Raw genomic sequence first — 22,311 nt, forward strand, 5'->3', positions numbered from 1 at the left:
TTATGTGAGTTCCCAGAAACAAAACCGTGATGGTGTGGTCGGGGCCCAAAGCGGATAATATCGTGCTACAGTGGTGGAGTAGGCCGGGGAAGTGGTCCCCCCGGGCCGAGATGTGACATATTTGATATAGGACTTAAGTGCGAAAAATGGGTTGGTTTGAATGCACAAAACCGTGATGGTGTGGTCGGGGCCCAAAGCGGATAATATCGTGCTACAGTGGTGGAGTAGGCCGGGGAAGTGGTCCCCCCGGGCCGAGATGTGACATATTTGATATAGGACTTAAGTGCGAAAAATGGGTTGGTTTGAATGCACTCATTTTAGTCCTTTTGCATCTGATAGAGCAGATGAAAATAACGGGAAACAAAAATCTCATTTGCACCTTCAGGATCACAAATGAACTCTATCTCAGTTTTACTTTTATGTCCCCCCTTTGTTTTCTTATATGTACGAACTAACAACTCCTTGTTTTTTTTTCAAAATTTGTAGGAACTAGCTGAAACCTTAAACAACATAATGAAGATGAAGATGAGCCGGAAACAATGAAGTAGGAAAATCTAGATTCAATAACATGTTCATAGTCTATCTAAATATTTTGAATAATGAGCAGTTTAATGCTGTTAATCTTTTGATCACGGTAATATGTTGCTAATTTACTTTCTCAAACAACAGACATGTAAATATTGATATATAAAACTTATTTTATGTTAAATAGTATTGTCTTAAAGTGTTCTTAAAACCCGCAGCAAAGCGCGGGTATTCATGCTTGTGGAAACTATAGGTAAGATGAACATTTGCAATCCAAGGTGTAAGATCGCCAAACATTAAGGTGTAATTTCAATAAAAGGAATTGGGGTGTATACAATTGCAAACTTGATTTTATTGAACATATTTTAATATGATAATACAAGTCATATTCTATTTTATACAACTCTAAATTATAAACAAAAGATTTAAACTCGGACACATAGAAGAGAGCGCAACTGTTTTAATCAACATAGTTATATCCACATTTGTGAATTGTGATTAGAGATAAACGTTAATCGGTGACTTTGAAGTTTCAAATACAGTTTTGAACAACCTACATACAAGCGCGTGTCAACTAATTGTAGCATTCTTTGGTAACTTACTGTTTCAACATTTTGTTACAAAAGTTGGGGATGTTTAAAAAAAGACACACCAAAAGAAAAAATAAACGGAAACAATTAGGCTTTTTAGTCAAATTGGTTCCTAAAATTAATATAATTTCTCAAATTTAAAATCAATCGAAGTAGCCCATGAGATTATTCACCGTCAATCATTTTTGTCATTTCATGAAAAATTCCATTAAACTAAGGACAATTCAATCCCGCTACTTGAAATGGTGGTTTCTTCAATTAATGAAGTTTTTTCACATAATGACTAAAATGACTGACGGATGACAATTTCAAAAACTACTTGTATCGATTTTAAATATTAAAAAGTCAAAATAAGGAGTTATGACTATCTCTCAAAATAGATTTTGGCTAAAAGTCCAATTATATGAGACACAAAATCAAAGTGGGATCCAAACAATTATACGAGACAACATATCAAAGTGGGATGGCTTTAAAGCATATGATTTGATAAAGTCCACAATATACATACAAATGTGACCATATGGTTCTTGGTACATGGACCCACAAGCTTGATATTTCTTTGACTCTCTTGCAGTCACCGAATTAATTTCCCAATCTTCCACCTACCTTACTCCTTAGTCAATTTGACTAGTCAACTGATTTTGATTTTTTTTTTTTTTTTAACAAACGATTTCATTCACTGAATTAGTTCCCAATCTTCCACCTTCCTTACTCTTTAGTCAATTTGACTAGTCAACTTAATTTTTTTTTTTTTAACAAACAATATCATCTACCTTAAGGGAAGATGGTAAGTTTAGCCTCATAATGAGTTAGCAATAATGTGGTTTATACTTTCCTTTTGGCGAAAATCGAACCTAAGGCCTCTCACTTACAATATACAATTGCATTCAGTGAATTAATTTCCCAATCTTCCACCTTCCTTACTCTTTAGTCAATTTGACTAGTCAATTGATTTTTTTTTTTTTTTTAACAAACAATATCATCTACCTTAAGGGGAGGGGGTAAGTTTAGCCTCATAATGGACTAGCAATAATATGTTTCATACTTTATTTTTGGTGAGAATCGAATCTAACGTCTCTTACTTACAAGTGAAAATGAATACCACTAGACCGTAGTATTAAGTTGCAGTCAATTGATATTTTATGTACCATAATTTGTTATTTGAATGTATTCAAAGAGTGTGACTTCAATGCTATTATTTAATGATACGAGCGTATAATTGCATTTAAATTTTATAATTATTTGAATATTTTATTTTTAATTTTAGTCTTCATTCGCGTATCATTTTTTTTTTTTTTACCAAAATTGTGTATCATTTAATGTTACAAAGTAGTTTTAAATAAGTTTTATATAAAAAAATTTGAAAAGAAATATCAAACTTTGGTGATCTCGTGGGATGCTTAGAACAAAAAGAAAATGATTAAAGTAGGGTTTCACCGGAGAGAGATCATAAGAGATGTGGTTGTTGCCTTTTCAATAAACAACTTACCCTAAATTTGTTGATGAAGGCACGTCTTACAACTCTTTAGTTCTTTAAATGGATACTAATATATCGCCCACTATACATTGTGTTTAAGAAATTAAGGTTCAATCGCCAATATATTTCGCCTATCTTCTTTTCTAAAAGTAAAATTTGCACGAAAAATTGTGTAAAACCGGTGTCATGCATGCAAGTTTTATTTTTAGAAAAGAAGATAGTAGCAACTTACATAAAACAAATTCCTTCTTATGCTGCGTTGCAATTCAATAATGTGCGACATATGAGTCTATTGTAAAAGAGATTCAAACCATTTGCAGTGTTGCAGTCAACACTGTATTGTCCATTTTCCTTGCAACTCTGATGGTTATTTTTTATACACGAGGACAGGCAATGTCCTAATCATGCAACCATACACTCATAGACTTTGAACTATAATTAATAAAATTGCAATTAGCTTGCTAGACTAATCCAACTCTGTCAACTTCAATCTGGTATTTATCCATGTCTGCATGTTTTTCTCTCACCAGATTTTGTAAACCCAAATGATGTGAATATTGATGATTAAATTATTACTTAAATATTAATTAACATATTTATTTTTTATTGTGTGACATATCAGTTGATTGCAAATTTGGTTTAAAATTTCGATCTCCTTAGCATTATATTAACGGATCCATGCAGGCTTCCAGGTAATTTACCAGGGGATGCTGACATGGCAGTTTTAGATTCAACAGTGGCGGCCTAGTAGACCACATTCCTAATCCACACATGCGTAAATATTTGAAGATTTTGTCTTTAAGATATTTGTATCGTGACACCGCCAACTAAAATAGAATTTACGCACATTTGGACTGATTGAGCCGTTTGGTAGGTGGGAGAAAAGAAACTGTTGTTATCTTCTTTTCTTCTTTTTCCTTACAAAAAGAATAGCGTGCCAGAATGACTCAGTTTATCAATTATTATACTACACTTGATTAGAAACTTGAAAATAAATTTTAACTAATTATATAATGATATATGGTATAATAGACCGTGCTTTAGGTACATTGAAAAATCTATCATCTCTCTGGGAATGAGCTTGTTCCTTCATACGAATAATATAGTCTGACTGTAAAACTTTTATAATAGGAGTTATTCGATTTTTTAATATCTATTTGAAGATGACTCTTACAAAACTTTATTTCAACAATAGATCATTTGGTCACTCAAATCTCACGTACGAATCGATAGTTTAGGCACCAACATATTTATGATCAGCAATCTATTTATTTGATATGTTTGGAAGATTAAACGATCTCCAATTTAAATTATGTTTTAGATTAATGATTTACAAATAAAGATTAATAAATTGAACGGATCCGATAGTTGAATTTATTCGGTCAAAATATATTTTTTTTCACAAGTACGGGTGCAAGTAATCCATTAAGATGGAAAGTAAGCAAACTAATTAGTACAAAAATGTCTTTTTGGCTTTCTAATAAGTAGATGATTAGACATAATTAGTTCCTCATTGGGTATCAAGTTGCAAAACATCTACAATTAAATTCGAAGGAGATGTGACCCTACAGTTTAGAGATAATCGTGATCCCCTATTTTCATTAGCAAAAGAAGCACAGAGATATAATTTGTGAGTTAAACTAGTTAGTTAAGAAAACGTAAAACCTCTTGAATCTAAGTTCGAATATCTCTGATCGGAAACCAAACCGGACAATTAATTAATTTATAGAATCCGTTCCGATTTATGAAACCCATGCTTAATTACAACTTCAACATCCCGTACCAAAAATTTCTTCCCCCATTCTGCTTACCACACACGTGAATTCCCTCTCACCGTGTGAACACATGAACTCGTATTCCAAGCCGCCCTTTTCCCTCTCGACTTCCAACTTGCCACTCCATCGAGTCCATTCACCGTAACCAAAAGCTGGCACATCCCCCTTAGCCACCACCTCCAGCTGACCTCATGTCTTTCCGGCAGAGATTACTTCCGACGACGACAACCATCCTCCTCCCTCTGCTCTTCCTCTTCCTCTCCCTGTTTTCTCCATCCACATCCGACGAGCTTCAACCTCTCTTAAACCTCAAGCAATCCCTTGAAACCTCAAACCCAAGTCTTTTCACTACTTGGGCACCACCCAATTGGGTCTGCAACTTCACCGGGATTGTCTGCGACTCCGACGGCTTCGTCTCTGAAATCAATCTCTCCCAGCAAAACCTTTCCGGGTTTCTTCCGCTGCACGCAATCTGCTCGCTTCCATCGTTAAAAAAGCTTTCTTTGGGCTCCAATGGATTGTATGGAAGCCTCACGGATGACCTGAAAAACTGCTCGAGCTTGGAGCAGTTGGATTTGGGTAAAAATTCGTTTACCGGAAAAGTTCCAGACTTGTCTTCTTTGACAAAATTAACCCTCCTGAGTCTCAATGGCAGTGGATTTTCCGGGAAGTTTCCATGGAAATCGCTGGAAAATCTCACCAGCTTAGCGTTCTTGAGCCTCGGCGACAACCCTTTTGATCAAACTCCATTTCCTGAAGAAGTTGTGAAGCTTGAAAAGCTTTACTGGCTGTACCTCACGAATTGCAGCATCGCCGGAAAAATCCCAGAGGAGATCGGAAACCTCACTCTGCTCGAAAACCTCGAGCTTTCGGACAACCAACTGTTGGGAGAAATTCCCCAGAGAATTTCAAATCTCGGGAAGCTGTGGCAGCTCGAGCTTTACAACAATTCTCTGACCGGAAAAATCCCGGTTGGATTCGGCAACCTCACAAGCCTTGTCAATTTTGATGCCTCAATTAACAAGCTTGAAGGTGGCCTCTCTGAGCTGAGGTTTTTGACAAGGCTTGAGTCTCTGCATTTGTTCGAAAACCGGTTAGAAGGCGAGGTTCCAGCGGAGCTTGGGGAGTTGAAGAGCCTTTCCAAGCTCTCACTTTACACTAATAAGCTCACCGGTGCACTTCCTCAAAAGCTTGGTTCTTGGGCGGGATTGGATTACATTGACGTGTCGGAGAACTATCTGACTGGTGCTATACCGCCCGGAATGTGCAACAATGGGAAGATGATTGATTTTCTCCTTCTGCAGAACAATTTCACAGGTGGGATTCCTGAGAGCTATGCCAATTGTAAGTCTTTGGTTCGGATTCGTGTGAGCAAAAATTCGCTTTCGGGCACTGTTCCTGCTGGATTATGGAGCTTGCCAAATGTTGTTCTCATTGATCTTTCTAGGAATCAATTTCAAGGTCCTCTGACACCAGAGATTGGTAAGGCAAACTCTGTGGCACTATTACTTTTAGCGAATAATCGATTTTCGGGTGAATTGCCTGATGCCTTGTCTGAAGCTACCTCATTGGTCGCAATTCAAATGAGTGTGAACCAATTTAGTGGGAAAATCCCAGAAGCAATTGGGAAATTGACAAAATTAAGCAGTCTTGATTTGGACCAAAATATGTTGTCTGGTTCAATACCAGAATCAATAGGCTCATGTTTTGGTATTTCTGAAATAAACCTTGCCCACAATTATATTTCTGGTGAAATCCCTTCAAGTCTTGGATCATTGCATAATCTGAATTCCTTGAACTTATCGGCAAACCGCCTTTCCAGCGAAATTCCTGCTACTTTTTCGTCACTAAAACTCAGCCTTCTTGATCTGACAAACAACCAGTTGACTGGTCGAATCCCCGATTCACTGTCCATTCAGGCCTTTAATGAAAGCTTTGATGGAAATCCGGGTTTGTGCAGTCAGAACATGGAAAATGTGCGGTCTTGTTCCTCAAGTCCTGGCACTTCTAGCCGGCCCCGAATTTTCCTGTCCAGTTTCATTGCTTCAATACTTGTTGTGCTTGTTGTGCTTGGTTTGCTCTTGCTGTTGAAGCTGAGGAAGAGCAAACTTGACCGTCCGCTAAAGAGTGATTCGTGGACTATGAAGCAGTACCATGTGCTAAGCTTCACAGAGAAGGAAATCTTAGATTCAGTGAAAGCTGAGAACTTGATTGGCAAAGGAGGGTCAGGGAATGTATACAAAGCTGTGCTAAGTGATGGGAGAGAATTTGCTGTAAAGCACATTTGGACCACTTCAGACTCTGGTGACAGAAAAAGTTACCGAAGCAGCGCTTCCATCTTGAAGAAGACTAAATCCGGGTCATCAGAGTACGGTGCAGAAGTGGCCACACTGAGCTCTCTGAGGCATGTGAATGTGGTGAAGCTCTACTGCAGCATATCAAGTGAGGACAGCAACCTGCTGGTTTACGAGTACTTTCCGAACGGGAGCTTATATGATCAGCTACACACAAGTAAAAAGATGGAGATGGGGTGGGAAGTAAGATATGAGATTGCGTTGGGGGCTGCAAGGGGTTTGGAGTATCTTCACCATGGAAGCAGTCATAGACCTGTGATACACAGGGATGTGAAGTCTAGTAATATTCTGCTGGATGGAGATTGGAAGCCAAGAATTGCTGATTTTGGACTTGCAAAGATTATGCAGGCTGGTGTAGATTGCACTCATGTCATTGCCGGGACACTTGGGTATATAGCTCCAGGTAATTCTTGTCATACAAACAATGTTTTACCTTAAACTAATCTAATCTGCAGGAAGGGAGATTCGAACTTGGGTGTAGCCACATCGTCACAAATAGTTTATTTCCACGAGTTAGAATGTAACAATGTAATGGGGGATTTTAAATATGACACTAAAATCTGATAAAAATATGTCTGTTTTGGTTGTTCAGAGTATGCATATACCTGCAAGATCAATGAGAAGAGTGACGTTTATAGCTTCGGGGTGGTGTTGATGGAGTTGGTCACGGGGAAGAGGCCGGTTGAGGCTGAGTTCGGAGAGAACACGGATATAGTGAGCTGGGTCTGCAGCAAAATGCGATGCGTTGATAGTGAGCTTGAATTGGTGGACAGGAGCATTTCTGACGATCTAAAACAAGATGCCATCAATGTTTTGAGCATAGCAGTCCGCTGCACTGCCAAGGTGCCGGTTCTAAGACCCTCCATGAGAATGGTGGTTCAAATGCTGGAAGAGGCTGAGCCTTACAAACTCAACTGCATAAGCATTGCCAAAGAAGCTGATAGATAGCCACAAGGTGGAACACAAATACCGCAGTTGATATACAAAAGTTACTTCTAGTTGGGAGGTGACTGTAGCAGTCTTCGGTACTTTGTATCTGTTTTTCTTAGAGGTGTGGGAAACATCCGGAGCACTGAAATAAAATCCGGAGCGGATCCCATCCCACTAAGTACCCCTCGAAGAAACGCCAACGAAGGGGACCATATATATATATAGCTTACAATACACAATGAATGGTTAGTTTGTAAACTGCAATAGGCTTTCCCTTGGCTAAGAGAGAAGCTACTATCTGAAAAAGCTTGAAAGGAGCTGTGTAGTATTTAGATCTCTGTTTGCAAGAGACATGGGATGGATTAGGTTTTTTTTTTCTTTCTTATCTCCTCTTTGCTGCAGATTCAGAGGGGGTACTTTGTAACATATAGAATTGCGATGAATACAACCATTTTCTCAGTTTGTTTGTCACATCTCACATATAGGGTATGTTTGGATCCTTGTCAGACCGAGCGCTAAAACCGAACCATTTGATTCCAACATACCGTTTTTGAATGGTTTGGTTTGATTCGGTTGCTTTAGAAAATCATCTCATCCAAATCAAATCAAACAAATTGCATCATGTAAGTTTAAGGACGAAATTGTACCAAACCAACATATGCTTAACCCTAATTATTGGTGCAATGCAACAACATGGCAAAGAAAACATATAATATAGAATCTAAAGCAAAATATGATCAAGTGAAACAACAATGATAATATAAAATTATGGACTGTTTTAATTTTGGATTCCTCTCCATCCTAATTTTATTTCCCTCCTCTTTTAACCTAAGATTCCATTTTGTTTTTATTTCAATTCCCTTCCATTTTAATCCCACATAACCAAACGCGGCATAAGAATTACAAAGAAAATGATCCGATTTTTCACTTCCTTCTCCTTGGGAAAGGTGTCAACTGCCAATTCCTCTTCTTGCGCATCCCTCCACCTCACTCCCACCGCCATCTCCACTCCTTCACCTTCCTCCCTCTCCTTCTCCTCCAACAACCTCACTGGTATCTCTATATCTGTGTCTCACTCCTCACTCTCTTTAACTCCAACATTGACAGGAAACTGGCGGCGTGTTTGTGAATGCAGGGAAGAGGAATTCCCGAAAACAGTTTTGCGCGGGCAAAGTCTGGGCTTTGAGAGCGAGCCGAAACTGGCAAGCGATTCGATGGAATCGGAGAATGAATTTCCCCAGTCGAAACGGAACCTGTACCCGGATATCGAGCCGGACAGTTCCGGGTTTCTGAAGGTTTTGGACATCCACACAATGGAAGCTGTCTGGAAATCCCGACGGCCATGTGAGTTGCAATTCTTCGTCCTAATAAACGACTTAGTTTTTGCATTTGTTGTTCGAAGTTAGAGTTTTTATTAGATACAATTTGATTTGTTCACTATATAGTGTGATTTGTTGAGGAAAAACTACAGTACACAACTCTAACACAAGTGTTGAAGAGACGACACAAGTAAACAAATTACTTGTATTACACACACAAAATATTACAACATATAAACTTGCTATTGTATTTGAACTAGAAAAAATATAGTTCCATTTGCAGCTGGACAAAGTCTTCTAGAAGCTTCTGCCTTCCAAGCTTGCTACTGTATTTGCCAGAGTTTTCTAGAATCCAAACACTAATTGGGCTGGTGTTGATCTTCAACACTCCCTCTCAACACCAGCTCATTCTTTCCTCCATGTCGAGTTGATGTCAGAGCTTTTTCTTGCACACCCATTTGCGTAATATGGGTTTCACATCTCGTCGCTTTGGCACTAGATTCCAAGCTTGATTTAGCTCCACCGCAATGACCTTTTCTCCCAACTTTGAGCCACTCAGGTTTAACTGCTTCTTCTTCTGTGGCTACGTTGGCGTATTTAGGATTTGGCTTCCGGATTCTTGTTGACCTCCTTAGTTGTGATTATGGAGTTGATACTTCCACTTCACTAGGTCTATCTTCTTCGGGTTGTTGATATATGCCAGATTGCCAAGGGTTTTGATGTACTGCTTGCTCAATATCATCACCATCAAGTGAATCCTCAGACTCATCTGGTCTCGATTGGATTCGAATAGTTTGCTCCCCCATCTTCTGCTGCAGCTTATTTTCAAACTCTCTGGGAGTCTGGCAATGACTCGTTTTTTTAGCACCACTAAGAAGATGCTTCTGCGTCCCATTCTTCCTCCAAGGCTAGAGACGTTACGGCATCCCAATCATCTTCACTTTTCTTCTCTGAGTTGGTGACGTTACTCTTTACGGGCTTTTTGAACTAGCAATCCTTCGCCATGTGGCCTTTCTTTCCACAATCGTAACATTTTCCCTCAAACCTTTTATTATTCTGGGACTGACCACGGTTGCCATGATACTTCGGAGCTCCGCCTAGCCAAGAACTCCCTCCTCCTTGATGACCTTTTGCCTTGTCACCATTTCTTTGAGACCCACCACCAGCACGTTGTTTAAAGCGGGCTTTACTTTTATTGGTGTAGAGTGCTTCCTCCTCACCTCTTAAAGAGACCCTTCCCATTTGCTTTGCCAAAACTTCTTGATTGGCAAACAAATTCTCAAATTCAACAAGTGATGGTTCGGTCGGCCATCCTTGTTCAGCGGCAACGAAGCCTCGGTATTCAGGTCTCAACCCATGGATAATTATTCTTTTTATCCTGAATTCTACAATGGTAGCACTAGGATCTAACTTAGAAATTTCACGGCAAATAAACTTTACCCTGTGGAAATATTCGGCAATCGTCATGTCTCGTTAGGCCACTGATAACAACTCATTCTCGAGAAGCTACAGTCTTGTATTGTTCTTCTTTGAAAATAGTGTGGCGAAGGTGTCCCACGCTTCTTTCGGTGTTTTGGCTTTCCTTGTGTGCTCTAACATGTCTTCTTCAACTATGGTTTTTAAGGCGAATATGGCCTTACCTGCCTTAATCTTCCTTTTCCGCAAAGTGCCGTTGGTGTCTTCTTCTGGCTATGTAACTTCATTACCGCCGACGACATCCCAAAGATCTTGACCTTGTAGGTAAGACTCCATACACGTCGTCCATGTGTTGTAATTTTTGTTGTTCAACTTCTTGATTGCTCCAACAACTTGAAGATCAGACATCGTGTCAGCAGAACTTAGATAAGCCAAACAAGATTAGTGAACAATCTTGCAAAGTACTAAACTTCTCATGATTCTTGGAAGCTTCACTAGAGACGGTCCCTTATCGTACCGCTCTGATACCAATTGTTGAGAAAAAATTAGAGTACAGAACTCTAACACAAGTGTTGGAGAGACAACACAAGTAAACAAATTACTTGTATTACACACACAAAATATTACAACACACAAACTCTCAAGGACACTCTTTAGAAGTTAAGACACTCACTCTTTCTAGAGACACACTCCAGACCACTCACACTCTTCACAAGACTACTCTTACTTCTCACTCTCACTTAGCTCTCTCTTGATTCTTACTTCTTCTCTTTTTTCTTGATTACTTAGCTCTCTCTTACATCATTTGTCGAGTTTAGCACCTCACATATTTATAGTGTGAGGTTTGCCGACTTACACACTGCCACCGCCCTAGGCTTTGCATAATAGCCACACAATATTGCAAGCTGCTAGAACTTTCTAGCTTAATATGCATGCACACCGACTTAACATGCAGATTTGAACTAGAAAAATCTAGTTCCATTTGCAGCTGGACAAAGTCTTCTAGAAGCTTCTGCCTTCCAAGCTTGCTACTGTATTTGCTAGAGTTTTCTAGAATCCAAACACCAATTGGGCTGATGTTGATCTTCAACATGATTCTTCAGTTATTAGAGATTCCAAATTTTAAAAAAACGGGGATTATTAAATCCTCTCAAAGTTGTAGGACTTGGAAATGAGCTCTGCTGAAGAAGGCTGCTTTCATTGAGATATGATTTCATTTAAGTAATGATAAGTTACAACTGAGTATTTATAGGAAAGCTAAAAGTAACAAACTAACAGAAAGGTAAATTACAAAGATAATTTTCCTAGCTAACATTTGACAGCTGTCAATTACTATTTACTTCAGTAACTTTGTCTTCAGCTTTGTGATGAAATTACCATATTAACAGTGTTGGGTTGGGATTTTTGATACTGGTTTTTGGTTTAATATGTTTTGAATCTTGTCCTGCAGCCTGTTGTTTTTCTTCATGGGGGTCCAGGAGGAGGAGCTTCACCAAGTAATCGAAGATTCTTTGATCCTGAGTTTTACCGGATCATTTTGTTTGATCAGGTTGCTACTTCAACCTTTATGATAAGTTATTAGACGCATTTTAGTTCGTCCTACATTTGATATCTGAAATGATTTCGGTATTGCTAGAGAGGTGCGGGGGAAAGTACCCCACATGCTTGCTTGGTTGAAAACACGAAATGGGATCTCATTAGCGACATTGAAAGGCTCAGGGAGCACTTGGAAATTCCAGAATGGCAGGTCAAGAGGTCGTTTCTAGCTCTCGGTAAAGAAAAACATGCTTCTTTCATATTTTCGATTCTAAATACAAGGACTTTTCTTACTTTGTCATCTAGGTTTTTGGTGGGTCATGGGGGAGTACACTTGCCCTTGCATATAGCCAATCACAAACTGACAAGGTTCATAGTTTTTGTTGATTTACCATCAGTTCTTTTGCTTGGATTCCAAACCTATTCATACAGGTCATCTACACTTTGAAATTCTCTACCATATGATGGAGTTTTCTATTTTTTTGTCGTGCTTTTACAGGTTACTGAAATTGTTCTTAGAGGGATTTTCCTTTTAAGAAAGAAGGAGATTGATTGGTTTTATGAGGGTGGTGCTGCTGCCACATACCCCGACGGTATGCTACAATTCTTTTATGTTGGCATAAATCATATTATCCACCTTACGGATAGTTCTTGTAAATTTATAAGGATAGGTGTTTTGAAGTACATGTCCATAGTTTTTCAAAACCCTTTTGCATTGAATGACTACTGCACTGTTCTTACAATTTTATCAAACTAATAAAAAGTGCAATTGTGGAATTTATATTATTAACAAAGAATTTGTTCGAGGCTTGCATTTCTGATGTAGTGTTGTTAGAAGTTGATAGAACTTGTAAATGATTCCTAGTTTTAAAAATCATCAACAAAGAAGGATTCTTTTTTTTGTTCTTTTTTCCTGGTAACTATGCTTGATAACCTCATGCATACTATAATATGAGCTTGGTTTTGGCATGTCTATTAGTTTTATAGCGGCTGATTGCTTCTGATATTTCAAAATCCAGCGTGGTAGCCATTTCGAGATCTTATTCCAGAAAACGGAAGGGACTGTTTTGTTGGTGCGTACAAAAAGAGATTAAACTCCGATTGTCAGGAATACAAGTAAGACTTGCCTGGCTTTAGGCATGTGCTGTCTTTCTTAACTTCTTAAGTAACTTTTTAAGGTCATCTTATTGAATGGTATGGTTCATACCTCAGGTCTTATGTATCTAGTGTCAATGCCATTAAATGAGAACATTCATGTGAGTCTAATGTTAATAGCCTCTTGTGCACTAATTGGACTGGTCCTCCCTTGTGTTACTTTTCTAATCTTGTCATGTGAGTTTGGATTTGTTCTATCGGTGCTCCCCTTAACTCTTTCCACATATCTTAGTATGCAGCTGCTAGAGCATGGACCATGTGGGAAATGATGACTGCCCATCTTCTTCCAAATAATGAGAACATCAAGAAAGGGGAGGACGATGAGTTTTCATTGGTAGGTTGAATTACTGATTGACTATAAAAAATCTTGCATGATTTATTCATTGATGACTGAAATTCCCTTTTGATTGACAATGGTATTTTCTTTGTTGTATCCAGGCATTCGCAAGGATCGAAAATCATTACTTTGTGAACAGAGGATTTTTCCCTTCGGATGGGTTCCTTTTATCACATTGATAAGATAAGGCATATAAAAGCTACGATTGTACAGGTAGGCAATTTTTCCCCTCAAAACATCATGGGCATGCTCTTTTGATTGGAATAGAAAACAGTTAATCTCTTTGGATTTGCGCTTGATATTAGGAGGCCTAATGATGTATCATCTGTTGTTCGTATGTCAGATTTTTTGTTTCAATAGCAGTTAGAAGTTCATAAGTAACATATTTAAGACATAGTTTCAAATTTTAAACGGAAAGTGGAGTAAATAGACCCATTGCTTGCTGTCCGATTTTATGCATTTAGTTTGGGTATGTTGCGTGTGCATCATGCCTCAAGAGAAAATTGTCTCTATGTTTTTCTTTTTCTTTCTACTTCCCTTGTTGTAGCCATCTTGTCCACTCTGTTGGTAATTTTACAGTTTTCTGTTCTAGAAAAACACTTAGTTATAGAGTACTAGAAGTAGCAACTGAGATTTGATATTGCATGAAATCTTGATCTTTACTTTATAATTTTGCACGTGTAAATTTTCCCATGCATTCATTTCGACAGTGAACACCAACAACATCTTAATTAAAAAAAGAATAAAAATACCCGTGAACAGTGGTGGATTCAGAAGTTTTGTTCAGGGTGGGCGAAGTATAACACATAAGTTATTTTAGACAGCAAAGCTTTTTTTGAACTTTGAAATTTGAGATTTAGGTTATATAATACATGCATGGTGTGGTGTTCTTGACCAAGTTGTCTTCTTGGTGGGTGGACCATAGCGATGGTGGCGCTGAACGGATGGAGGAAGGAAGTTGAGATGGAAAAATTTGATTGACGAAGTGGTTGAATTTGGGTGTACATAACATTCTTTAGGGTTTCTTGCAAATTATGACTCTAAATACATGTAACATGCTTCAAGTTTTCTTGTCAAAATAATCAATTATATGTAAAGAGCACATTTATACTTTGGAGAGAGTTTTGCCGTGCTAAACAATTTAGACATTCCTTTAAAAAATAAAGAACTGAAGCTTTCTTCTTCGGTCCTTGGCTGAAGCAGCCTCTGCTGCCAAGCCCTTCCCCAGCTGCTGGGTGGGCAAAACCGGCCAGTAGGGAGAAATTTCGATGCTGCCCACCCTTCCATACTATGGATCCGCCACTGCCCATGAACATATGGTTTGTCATTAGAGAGTTATAACCTTAGATAACCAGAAAGCTTTCATTTTTCTTTTACTCAACTCTTTGCAAACAATAAAGGGATCCTCGAATTGAAACGATTTATCCTTTCTTTTCTACACTAGTACGATAAATGTGTTTAACAGTAGTTCCACATCTAGTAAAGTCATTCCTTCAAACATGTGCTTATGTGTGCCTTGAAGTTTCATTGTGAATCTGATATATTTAGAGTTGAAAGAACTAAACAACTGACTTTACAGGGAAGATATGATATGTGTTGCCCCATGATGTCAGCTTGGGATCTTCATAAAGCATGGCCAGAAGCTGATTTCAAGGTAAGTAGGCCATTCATTGCTGTGAAATGGTTACGGCTTTATATACCAAACATATTGATTTTTGTTCATCACTTGGCCATTCATTGTATAGGTCACATCGTTTACCAATAAAGCCACTGTAATGTATATGAACTGTGTAAGATGCCTAGCATCCTGCATCATGTGTACCGTTAATTGCACTTACCCTAATTGCAGTAGTCTTTCCATCTTTCTGCTATATATTATCACTGAATTATTTTGCTCTTAACAGGTTATTCCAGATGCAGGACATTCTGCTAATGAACCAGGAACAGCTGCAGAACTTGTGGCTGCAACTGAGACGCTAAAACACATAAAGAAAGGACAATAGGAAGACATACAAAAATTCGTACCAGAGAATGAGCAACGGTCTTCCCGTTTGGGTGCAGACTCCAGTTAGAGACCGTGCATGCATGTTCTCAAGGAGTTCATACATCCACAAAGAAGCAGTTTGCAAACAAGTCGGTTCCAGTTCAACGCACATAATTGCGTGGAAGTATTGGACAGTTCTATCAAACTGTGTAGCATTCCCCCAGGATTCGGGTACCCAAAACCCAGAAACCCTTAGTTCCCTAGGCGGGGAATTGGATGGGGGCCGTTGAGAGGGGAGCCAATGAATAGTGAATAGAAAATGTTGATTTTCAAATTAGGAAATTGGAAAGGATTTCAATTCTCTCTCTAAATATTGCATGTTTCTTTGAAATGAATAAATACAATTCAATCCTCTCATTTTTCATTGACGACAAGTACATTGCCTCTGCCCTTCAAATGAATACAATTCAATCCTCTCATGAACAAACAATTCCCAAAACCCTAACACAACCAGAATACATTCAAGCAAAGCAAGCAAATACAATTCAATGATGTTATTGAACAAACAACAATTCATCACACAACAACACAAGGCTTAATTTTGTTGAGCATCCAATAAGTCATTTTCCTTGTGCAGCCCAGCGCAGGTCTTCGGTACGTGGATATGGTGAAAATGTGGCTCTTTCGGAATGGTTGTAGGCCTTCGTCCCCTTGACAATGATCTGGAAGGGGCAGAAGCAGAACCTTTGGTTGCCGGAGAAGCACTGCAGGGTGCTACTGCTTTCTTGGGTCTTATCTTTGTTGATGAAGTTTCCTTTATTACACTAAGCTGACAAGGTGTCTTGGAGGAAACCATTGCTCTCTTCCTACTTGAATCTACCCTGCATAAGAAAATGCCAGTATGATTATGTTTTGATGAATATACATTGTTTGTCATTAAAGATGATAAATGAGGAAACGAAGTTAGTACTGACCCTCTCGGTCTCACAGACTTCTGCTGCACCATTGGTGATTTCGCCCTTTCTTTCTCTGATTTTTGTGCCCTTTCAGGGCTCGAATTTTCATAAGTAGAAACTTTATGTCTTAGCGGAGTCACCACAGATGCTTTTCGTTCAGAGTCTGCTTTTGGGGTCTTCAAACAAGTAACTCCTTTCATTCCCTGCATAATACCAGAAGAGCTTGGTCAGATCTCCATGCAATGAACCTTCAAGAATATGCCATTTCCATCTTCCCTCACTTACATTTTCTTCAAGTCGTGTTCTTCTGTCTAATCTCTTTTCACAGCTTCCCTGGGTATCATTTTCATGTTCACTTTCTCCAAGGCAGTCTTTAGTTATCTGATCAGGAACGAAGAATGCATAAGCCGGGAGCTATACTCATGACAAGATAGAAGTGATTGAAAGTTCAACTACGGACTTACCTGTATCACTTTCTGATGTTTGCTTGTTGACTTTGCCCTTGGGGTCCTGACTAATGTGATCTCCTTCAGCGGTGCATGAACTGTTTTCTCCAAAGTCGCATCCTTAAGCATCCCTCTTTCCTAAAAAGAACCCAAAACATATCAGATAAAGCATCAACGCTATAACTGCTAATCAAAGAAACTGGTCACAACAGGTTTCACATACATCGGTTCTAAACCTAAAAGGCTTCGGATTTGTAGGCTTTGGTCTCCTATACTTCACCCCTTTAGCATTGCTGGCAACAGATGTGGAGTTTTCTTTCTGAATCTTATCTGCTTGATTGACCTGCATCATTGTTCAAGTGTTAGCAGGAATTAAAAGCCATGAGGGAGAATTGAATGAACATAAACACTTAGAAGATATGATATCCTCATTTCTCCTATATCTTAAAAGGGGTTAATAGAAGCAACCTCTTGTGAGTTTTTTGAAGCATCATGCTTCCCCAGATTTATCCTCTTGGAATGATCATTGATATTCAGTTCTCTGCATCAATTGACAAAATTTCATTACAATGGAGTTCTAAGAAAAAGAATATTTATAGAAAAATGAAAAGTAAACCACACCTGTTATAACCAGAAGCGGTATTATTTTCCTTATCATCACTCTCCAAGACCTCATTGTCATTCGCTTTGCTGTCAGAGGCCAAAGCATTTTCTTTATCATCATCGTCGTCCACATGTTCAAGGGTGTTCCTCTTCTCTGATCTTAACTTCGTTTTCTCTTGATGACCGTTTCCATCATTGGCGCTTTCCTTATTGTAATTCTCTTCCGAATCCCTCTCTTCAGAACTTGACAATGAGGTAGTATCGCCTTTCGATGTCTCGGATAGGATTTCAACTTGATTCTTACCATTCAGTCTACCACTCTTACAAGTGCCTGATATGGAGAACCCTTCCAGTGTACCTTTCCTTGATTTTTCATCAATTTCCATGTCACTGGAATCATTGTCATCAACCTCTTCACGAGGCAGAGGATCACAACACTGTTTCAAGTCTTTTTCCATATTTTTTCTTTTCATGGATTTAACTTCCTGGCCCTTGCAATTATTAGAATGCAAAGAATTGAAAACCCGGCTTTTGACCTCTCGCCCTCTAAATTGTTTTCTTGAAGTATCTAAAGGCAATGGCTTGTTACACTCCAAACCATGTTTCTTCCCGCTAGTGATCTCAAGTTTCTTCATGGCTGAACAAATTTTTCCCATAGGAGTACCCCACTCCGTTGAAGCCTTGGTTCTCACAGGCTTCTTCGGAGAGTGAAAGACCAGAGCTTTGGCTGCCACCCTATTCTTTGGCACCACAACATTCTTTGGTTTGGGGTTCCTAACACTTCGAAATGTATCTGGATTTGAGACCAGCTTCCGATTCCTTGGAGTAGTGAGAGCCTTGGACACAGCAGACGGTTGTTTTGCCTTAACATTTGGTGTTGCACAGATCTTATGAAGAGGTTTTCTGGATTTATCTTCGGCATTGACCATCTTACGAGAGAAGGAAGAAATCAGGGCCAGCCTTGATACTCTAGGCTTGGAAGATTTTGCGGGAGCTGTCAGTGGGCATTTCAAACTAGTACATAGCAAACAAAAGGAGAATCGTATTGTTAGAAGCCCAATCACAGAAGTAGGAAAAGGAATTGGAATTTACGCCATTTAGAGCTTTGGTTTTGCATGTATACCTTGGTGCTTTTCTGGCCAGTGCTTTTCTAAGTTTCACATTAGGACTTCTTGCTGCCATAACCTGCAAACTCCAAATACTTTCACATCTCAATAAAGTGAACTAATGTGATCCCACTTCAAACGAAAACCGGAACTTATAAACTCACCCGAAGAACGAAGTTCTTGTAAATCGCTTCTGAATCTAGTTCTTCTTCATGCTTCTGATCACATCCTACAAAACAAACCCCAACATACTCAAAATTCATTACCACAACAAAAAAGGGGTTTTTTTTTTTTTTTTTTTTTTAATACCAAAGCCAACTGGATCAACCACTCAAAGTATTAAACTCAAATTAATGATCTTTCCGTTGATTTTGTTCATTTTCTAAAAACCCATCACCTAATTTAATACTTTATCCCCTCAATAGTGCTCCATTCAAATTAATCATCTTTGAGTTGATTTTGTTCATTTCCTCAAAGCCCATCACCTAATTTAGTAATTTACCCCCTCAATTTTCCCAGCAACCAAACAGAGAGCTCCAAGTCAAACAAACCAGAGCAAAAATCAAATTCAAAACAGATCAGAAGCTAAAATCCACACTTAACCAGTCAATCAATAGCACGAAGTCCAGTCAATCAATAACACGAAGTTCATCTTCAAGCTTAAAAATCTAAAAAAATCTTCAAAATTTGAAAGCAAAATAGCTTTTTCTGATTACTGAAAATAAAGGGAAGAAATTAAACTTATGGGTTACTGGGTTAGAGTGAAACGAACCGACTCGCATGCAGAACCAGTAACGGTCGTCGGGCCGGTATGGGTCGGGTTCGGTGAAATCAACGAACTTGGGCGCCTCAATCTTCTCGTAAAACTCGTCCCCACCTTCGTGGACGCAGTCGATCTGCACGCTCTGAGTTTCTTCTTCCATTTCCGCGAAGCAAGGGAGAGAGCGAGAGAGGAGCGTACGGTTGCTTGAGCGGCAGCGAAAGCGAGATTGGTCAGTGAAGAGTGAAAGAGTCGTTAAGTTTTAAATTTGGCTGTCTCTCTGTAAGTAGCCGTTGGGGAAAGATTCTGATTTTCGGACAAGGTCACTGAAACGGTCTCTCAGGGGTGGTGTCGTCATTTGGTCTTCCTGACGCCACCTATCGGATCTTTTAACGGGTTTGCCAGTTTTGACACAACTGTGTATGAGGCCCAAGCCCATTTCTTTATGGTTAAACTATTGTATCTTTTTTTTTTTTTTTTTTTTTTTTTTTTTTTTTTCAAAAGGTAACTGTACTCTTTAATTCCAACAATGATTTTGTAATGCAATTGCATCTACGCATAACCAAAAAGCATAACCTTACCTTGTATTATTGTGTAACTTTAGACTAAATTGCAATGATTAAAGTATAACCTTAACATTATTAAACTTATCTTGAGAATACTAATATTTACAAGTTCGAACGATGAAATGTAATTTTATGACGTGCACTAATTAAGAGTTCATGTCAACTAATTATATGTTAAGAGTCTGTTTGGAAAAGACGGGATCTTGTATGTGTTTATAAGTAGTTGAGCTACTCCCATATTACCAATTAGGTTCATGGTGAAATCTCAACTTCTTTCATGATATCAAAGTAGGTTGTCACATGTGTAAAGCGAACTGCTACACATGCTTTATGTCAATTTGTGTGCACGTGTTAAGCTTGAAAATTGTCACACATGAGGGGGCCAACGTATTGAGAGTATGAATGAAGGTACCTTGCATATACTTATAAATAATTAAACTATTCACTATATTGACAATTAGTTTTATAGTTGGACTGAAGGATGGATGCATTAAGGGGCAAGGAGGGTCAGCTGACCCTCCGAACTCTTGTGAATTTCCATAGATAACTTGAGTGCTGCCCTTTTGAAGGTTGGAATTGCCCTTCATACATTTGACAAAATGGGCAATTTATCAGCCAAAACATAATCCAAAGTCTAAAATTTGGAAAAGATTTCCCTTGTGTTTCATTGAGATCGCCGTCAGTTACTGGGTTGCAGTCTTGCAGAGTATGAGGCCTTGTGCGATTCGAGGAGGACAACCTGAAACCCTATTTTTCTATTTTGTGAACGACGTCTTGTATTATTTTGATACGTGGCATAATCTATTGAGTCTAGAATCCTGTCAGCACAATGAGTGCAATTACTCTCTTTTTTATGTAGAAGGAATAATAATGAATAATAATATTCATCCTTTTTGTAATTATATTTCAACAAATAATATACACTACGTTTTTTTAGTTGCTTGACTTTATGTTTTATAGTTCCATTTCAATTTGTGTTGATAAATTGATGAAAGTTTTTATCTAGATATTGAATGAGTTAAGTTTTGTGTATTTACTAATTACATTGGCTTTGGTTATACTTGTTGCTATTGCTTCAGCCTTTGATGAAGAAAGCATTTTTCGCTATGAATATTTTGAAAAGTCCATCGCGATATTGAATGGAAGATCTGTAGTTGAGTGATAGCATAGTGGTTTATATCGAGAACAATGTTTTTTCTTCTATTGATAATGAGGATAATTGTAACTTGTATTGTTATTTGTTGTATAAATTACAAATGATGGAAACATAGTTTAATTTTTAAGGTTATATGTCTAAGAAATATTTGTGAATTTTTACATGTGACCCTCCGAATATTTTTTCCTGAATCCGCCACTGGTTGGACTTCATCTTTCTTCAGTATCAACACAAGTACACAAATTGTGTGCCAAGTTCGAGTTGCATTACGGTATCTTGTTAAAAATTATCACCTTCTTCAGTGCGACAAATGTTTTGTGAGAATGAAGGAATTGTAAGTCAAGAGAGATGTAGGTTGATGCACGTATAGCCACATTTACACAATTTGGACCAAGCTGTGTAATTGGTTATTATTGGGGTATACAATGCATTGATTTAGGAGAAACCGAAGCTCCATAACGAGTGCTTTTACATCACGTTAAATCATAAATGAATCTCACACTCGTCACTTTAGCCCATATACAACTCAAAGATATAAGTTGATACGATTTTAAAACACAAAGTAAAATATAATTAAGAAAATTAAAATTAAGACCCCTTCTAAAAATCACTTCAAACTTGGAAGATGTCAAAATACAGTTTGCATATAAAGTCCTTTAAATGCTTGGTATATATGCGCGAAGCTTTGCCATGATTTGAATCTTAAGCGCATGTGGAATGCCAAACACATGTTATCTTGGTCGGAGAAATTTCGAAAGCAAATAACGAATACATGCATATTGATTACATGCATGGCCCATGCAATTGCAAGGTAGAAAATAATAGAGGGGAAGAGTGATCACGATCGAGTCAGATTTTTCAAAGAAAGGGGGCTATATAGACGAATGGGTTGAAAGAAAAAAATTTGGGGTCTCAAATGCGGGAGATTATGCACATCAACATTTCACCAGGCTTATCCCCTGATCATACAATGAGTGTCGTGTTGTACTTACTCATAAAAATATGGAGGAAATTCGAATCTCGTGTAAATTTTCCACATGGTAGGATTCTGTTAGATTTTGTTAGTGTATCATTTGTCACATCATGTTGTACGTCAATGTGATACATAAATATGATTTTTTATTTATTTTTTATTTTATTTTTAACATTAGTCTCATATATGTAATGTGATTAACTTCTAATGGAAAAGATAAATATTCTTATGTAATTTAGATGTTCTTATGTTTGCCCTTCATAATGATAAATGAGGTGAAGGTGTTGTTAATTTCTGTTATTTTTGTTCTTCAATTTCGTATGACTTTTGTGGAGGCATGCTAAGTA

General features: G+C 38.2%; 2 protein-coding genes and 1 pseudogene across 2 annotated transcripts; 2 read left to right on the plus strand and 1 right to left on the minus strand.

Annotated features, from left to right (window-relative positions):
* Window positions 1-4,307: 4,307 nt before the first annotated feature.
* Window positions 4,308-8,096, plus strand: LOC137727084 (receptor-like protein kinase 7). The gene is made up of 2 exons (XM_068466022.1): window positions 4,308-7,124; window positions 7,314-8,096. The coding sequence occupies exons 1-2, from the start codon at window positions 4,559-4,561 to the stop codon at window positions 7,667-7,669; spliced, it is 2,922 nt and encodes a 973-aa protein (XP_068322123.1). The 5' UTR covers window positions 4,308-4,558; the 3' UTR covers window positions 7,670-8,096.
* A 2,504-nt stretch (window positions 8,097-10,600) lies between these two features.
* Window positions 10,601-16,273, plus strand: LOC137724888 (proline iminopeptidase-like; annotated as a pseudogene).
* LOC137724889 (uncharacterized) lies at window positions 15,994-19,461 on the minus strand. The gene is made up of 10 exons (XM_068463541.1): window positions 19,282-19,461; window positions 18,674-18,738; window positions 18,527-18,588; window positions 17,422-18,417; window positions 17,269-17,341; window positions 17,024-17,143; window positions 16,819-16,938; window positions 16,640-16,768; window positions 16,373-16,557; window positions 15,994-16,279 (listed from the first exon to the last, which is right to left on the minus strand). The coding sequence occupies exons 1-10, from the start codon at window positions 19,430-19,432 to the stop codon at window positions 15,994-15,996; spliced, it is 2,187 nt and encodes a 728-aa protein (XP_068319642.1). The 5' UTR covers window positions 19,433-19,461.
* Window positions 19,462-22,311: the final 2,850 nt, after the last annotated feature.

This window comes from Pyrus communis, chromosome 2 (assembly GCF_963583255.1).
Source record: "Pyrus communis chromosome 2, drPyrComm1.1, whole genome shotgun sequence".
Classification (NCBI taxonomy): domain Eukaryota; kingdom Viridiplantae; phylum Streptophyta; class Magnoliopsida; order Rosales; family Rosaceae; genus Pyrus; species Pyrus communis.

Bases quoted from the DNA above. Each gene is read 5' to 3' on its own strand.
- LOC137727084 (XM_068466022.1), top strand. From the start codon at position 4,559: ATGTCTTTCCGGCAGAGATTACTTCCGACGACGACAACCATCCTCCTC. The intron at 7,125-7,313 runs GTAATTCTTGTC...TTGGTTGTTCAG, and splicing joins ACTTGGGTATATAGCTCCAG to AGTATGCATATACCTGCAAG.
- LOC137724889 (XM_068463541.1), bottom strand. From the start codon at position 19,432: ATGGAAGAAGAAACTCAGAGCGTGCAGATCGACTGCGTCCACGAAGGT. The intron at 18,418-18,526 runs GTATACATGCAA...GCTATGTACTAG, and splicing joins CTGGCCAGAAAAGCACCAAG to TTTGAAATGCCCACTGACAG. The intron at 16,769-16,818 runs GTAAGTCCGTAG...TCATGAGTATAG, and splicing joins AACATCAGAAAGTGATACAG to CTCCCGGCTTATGCATTCTT.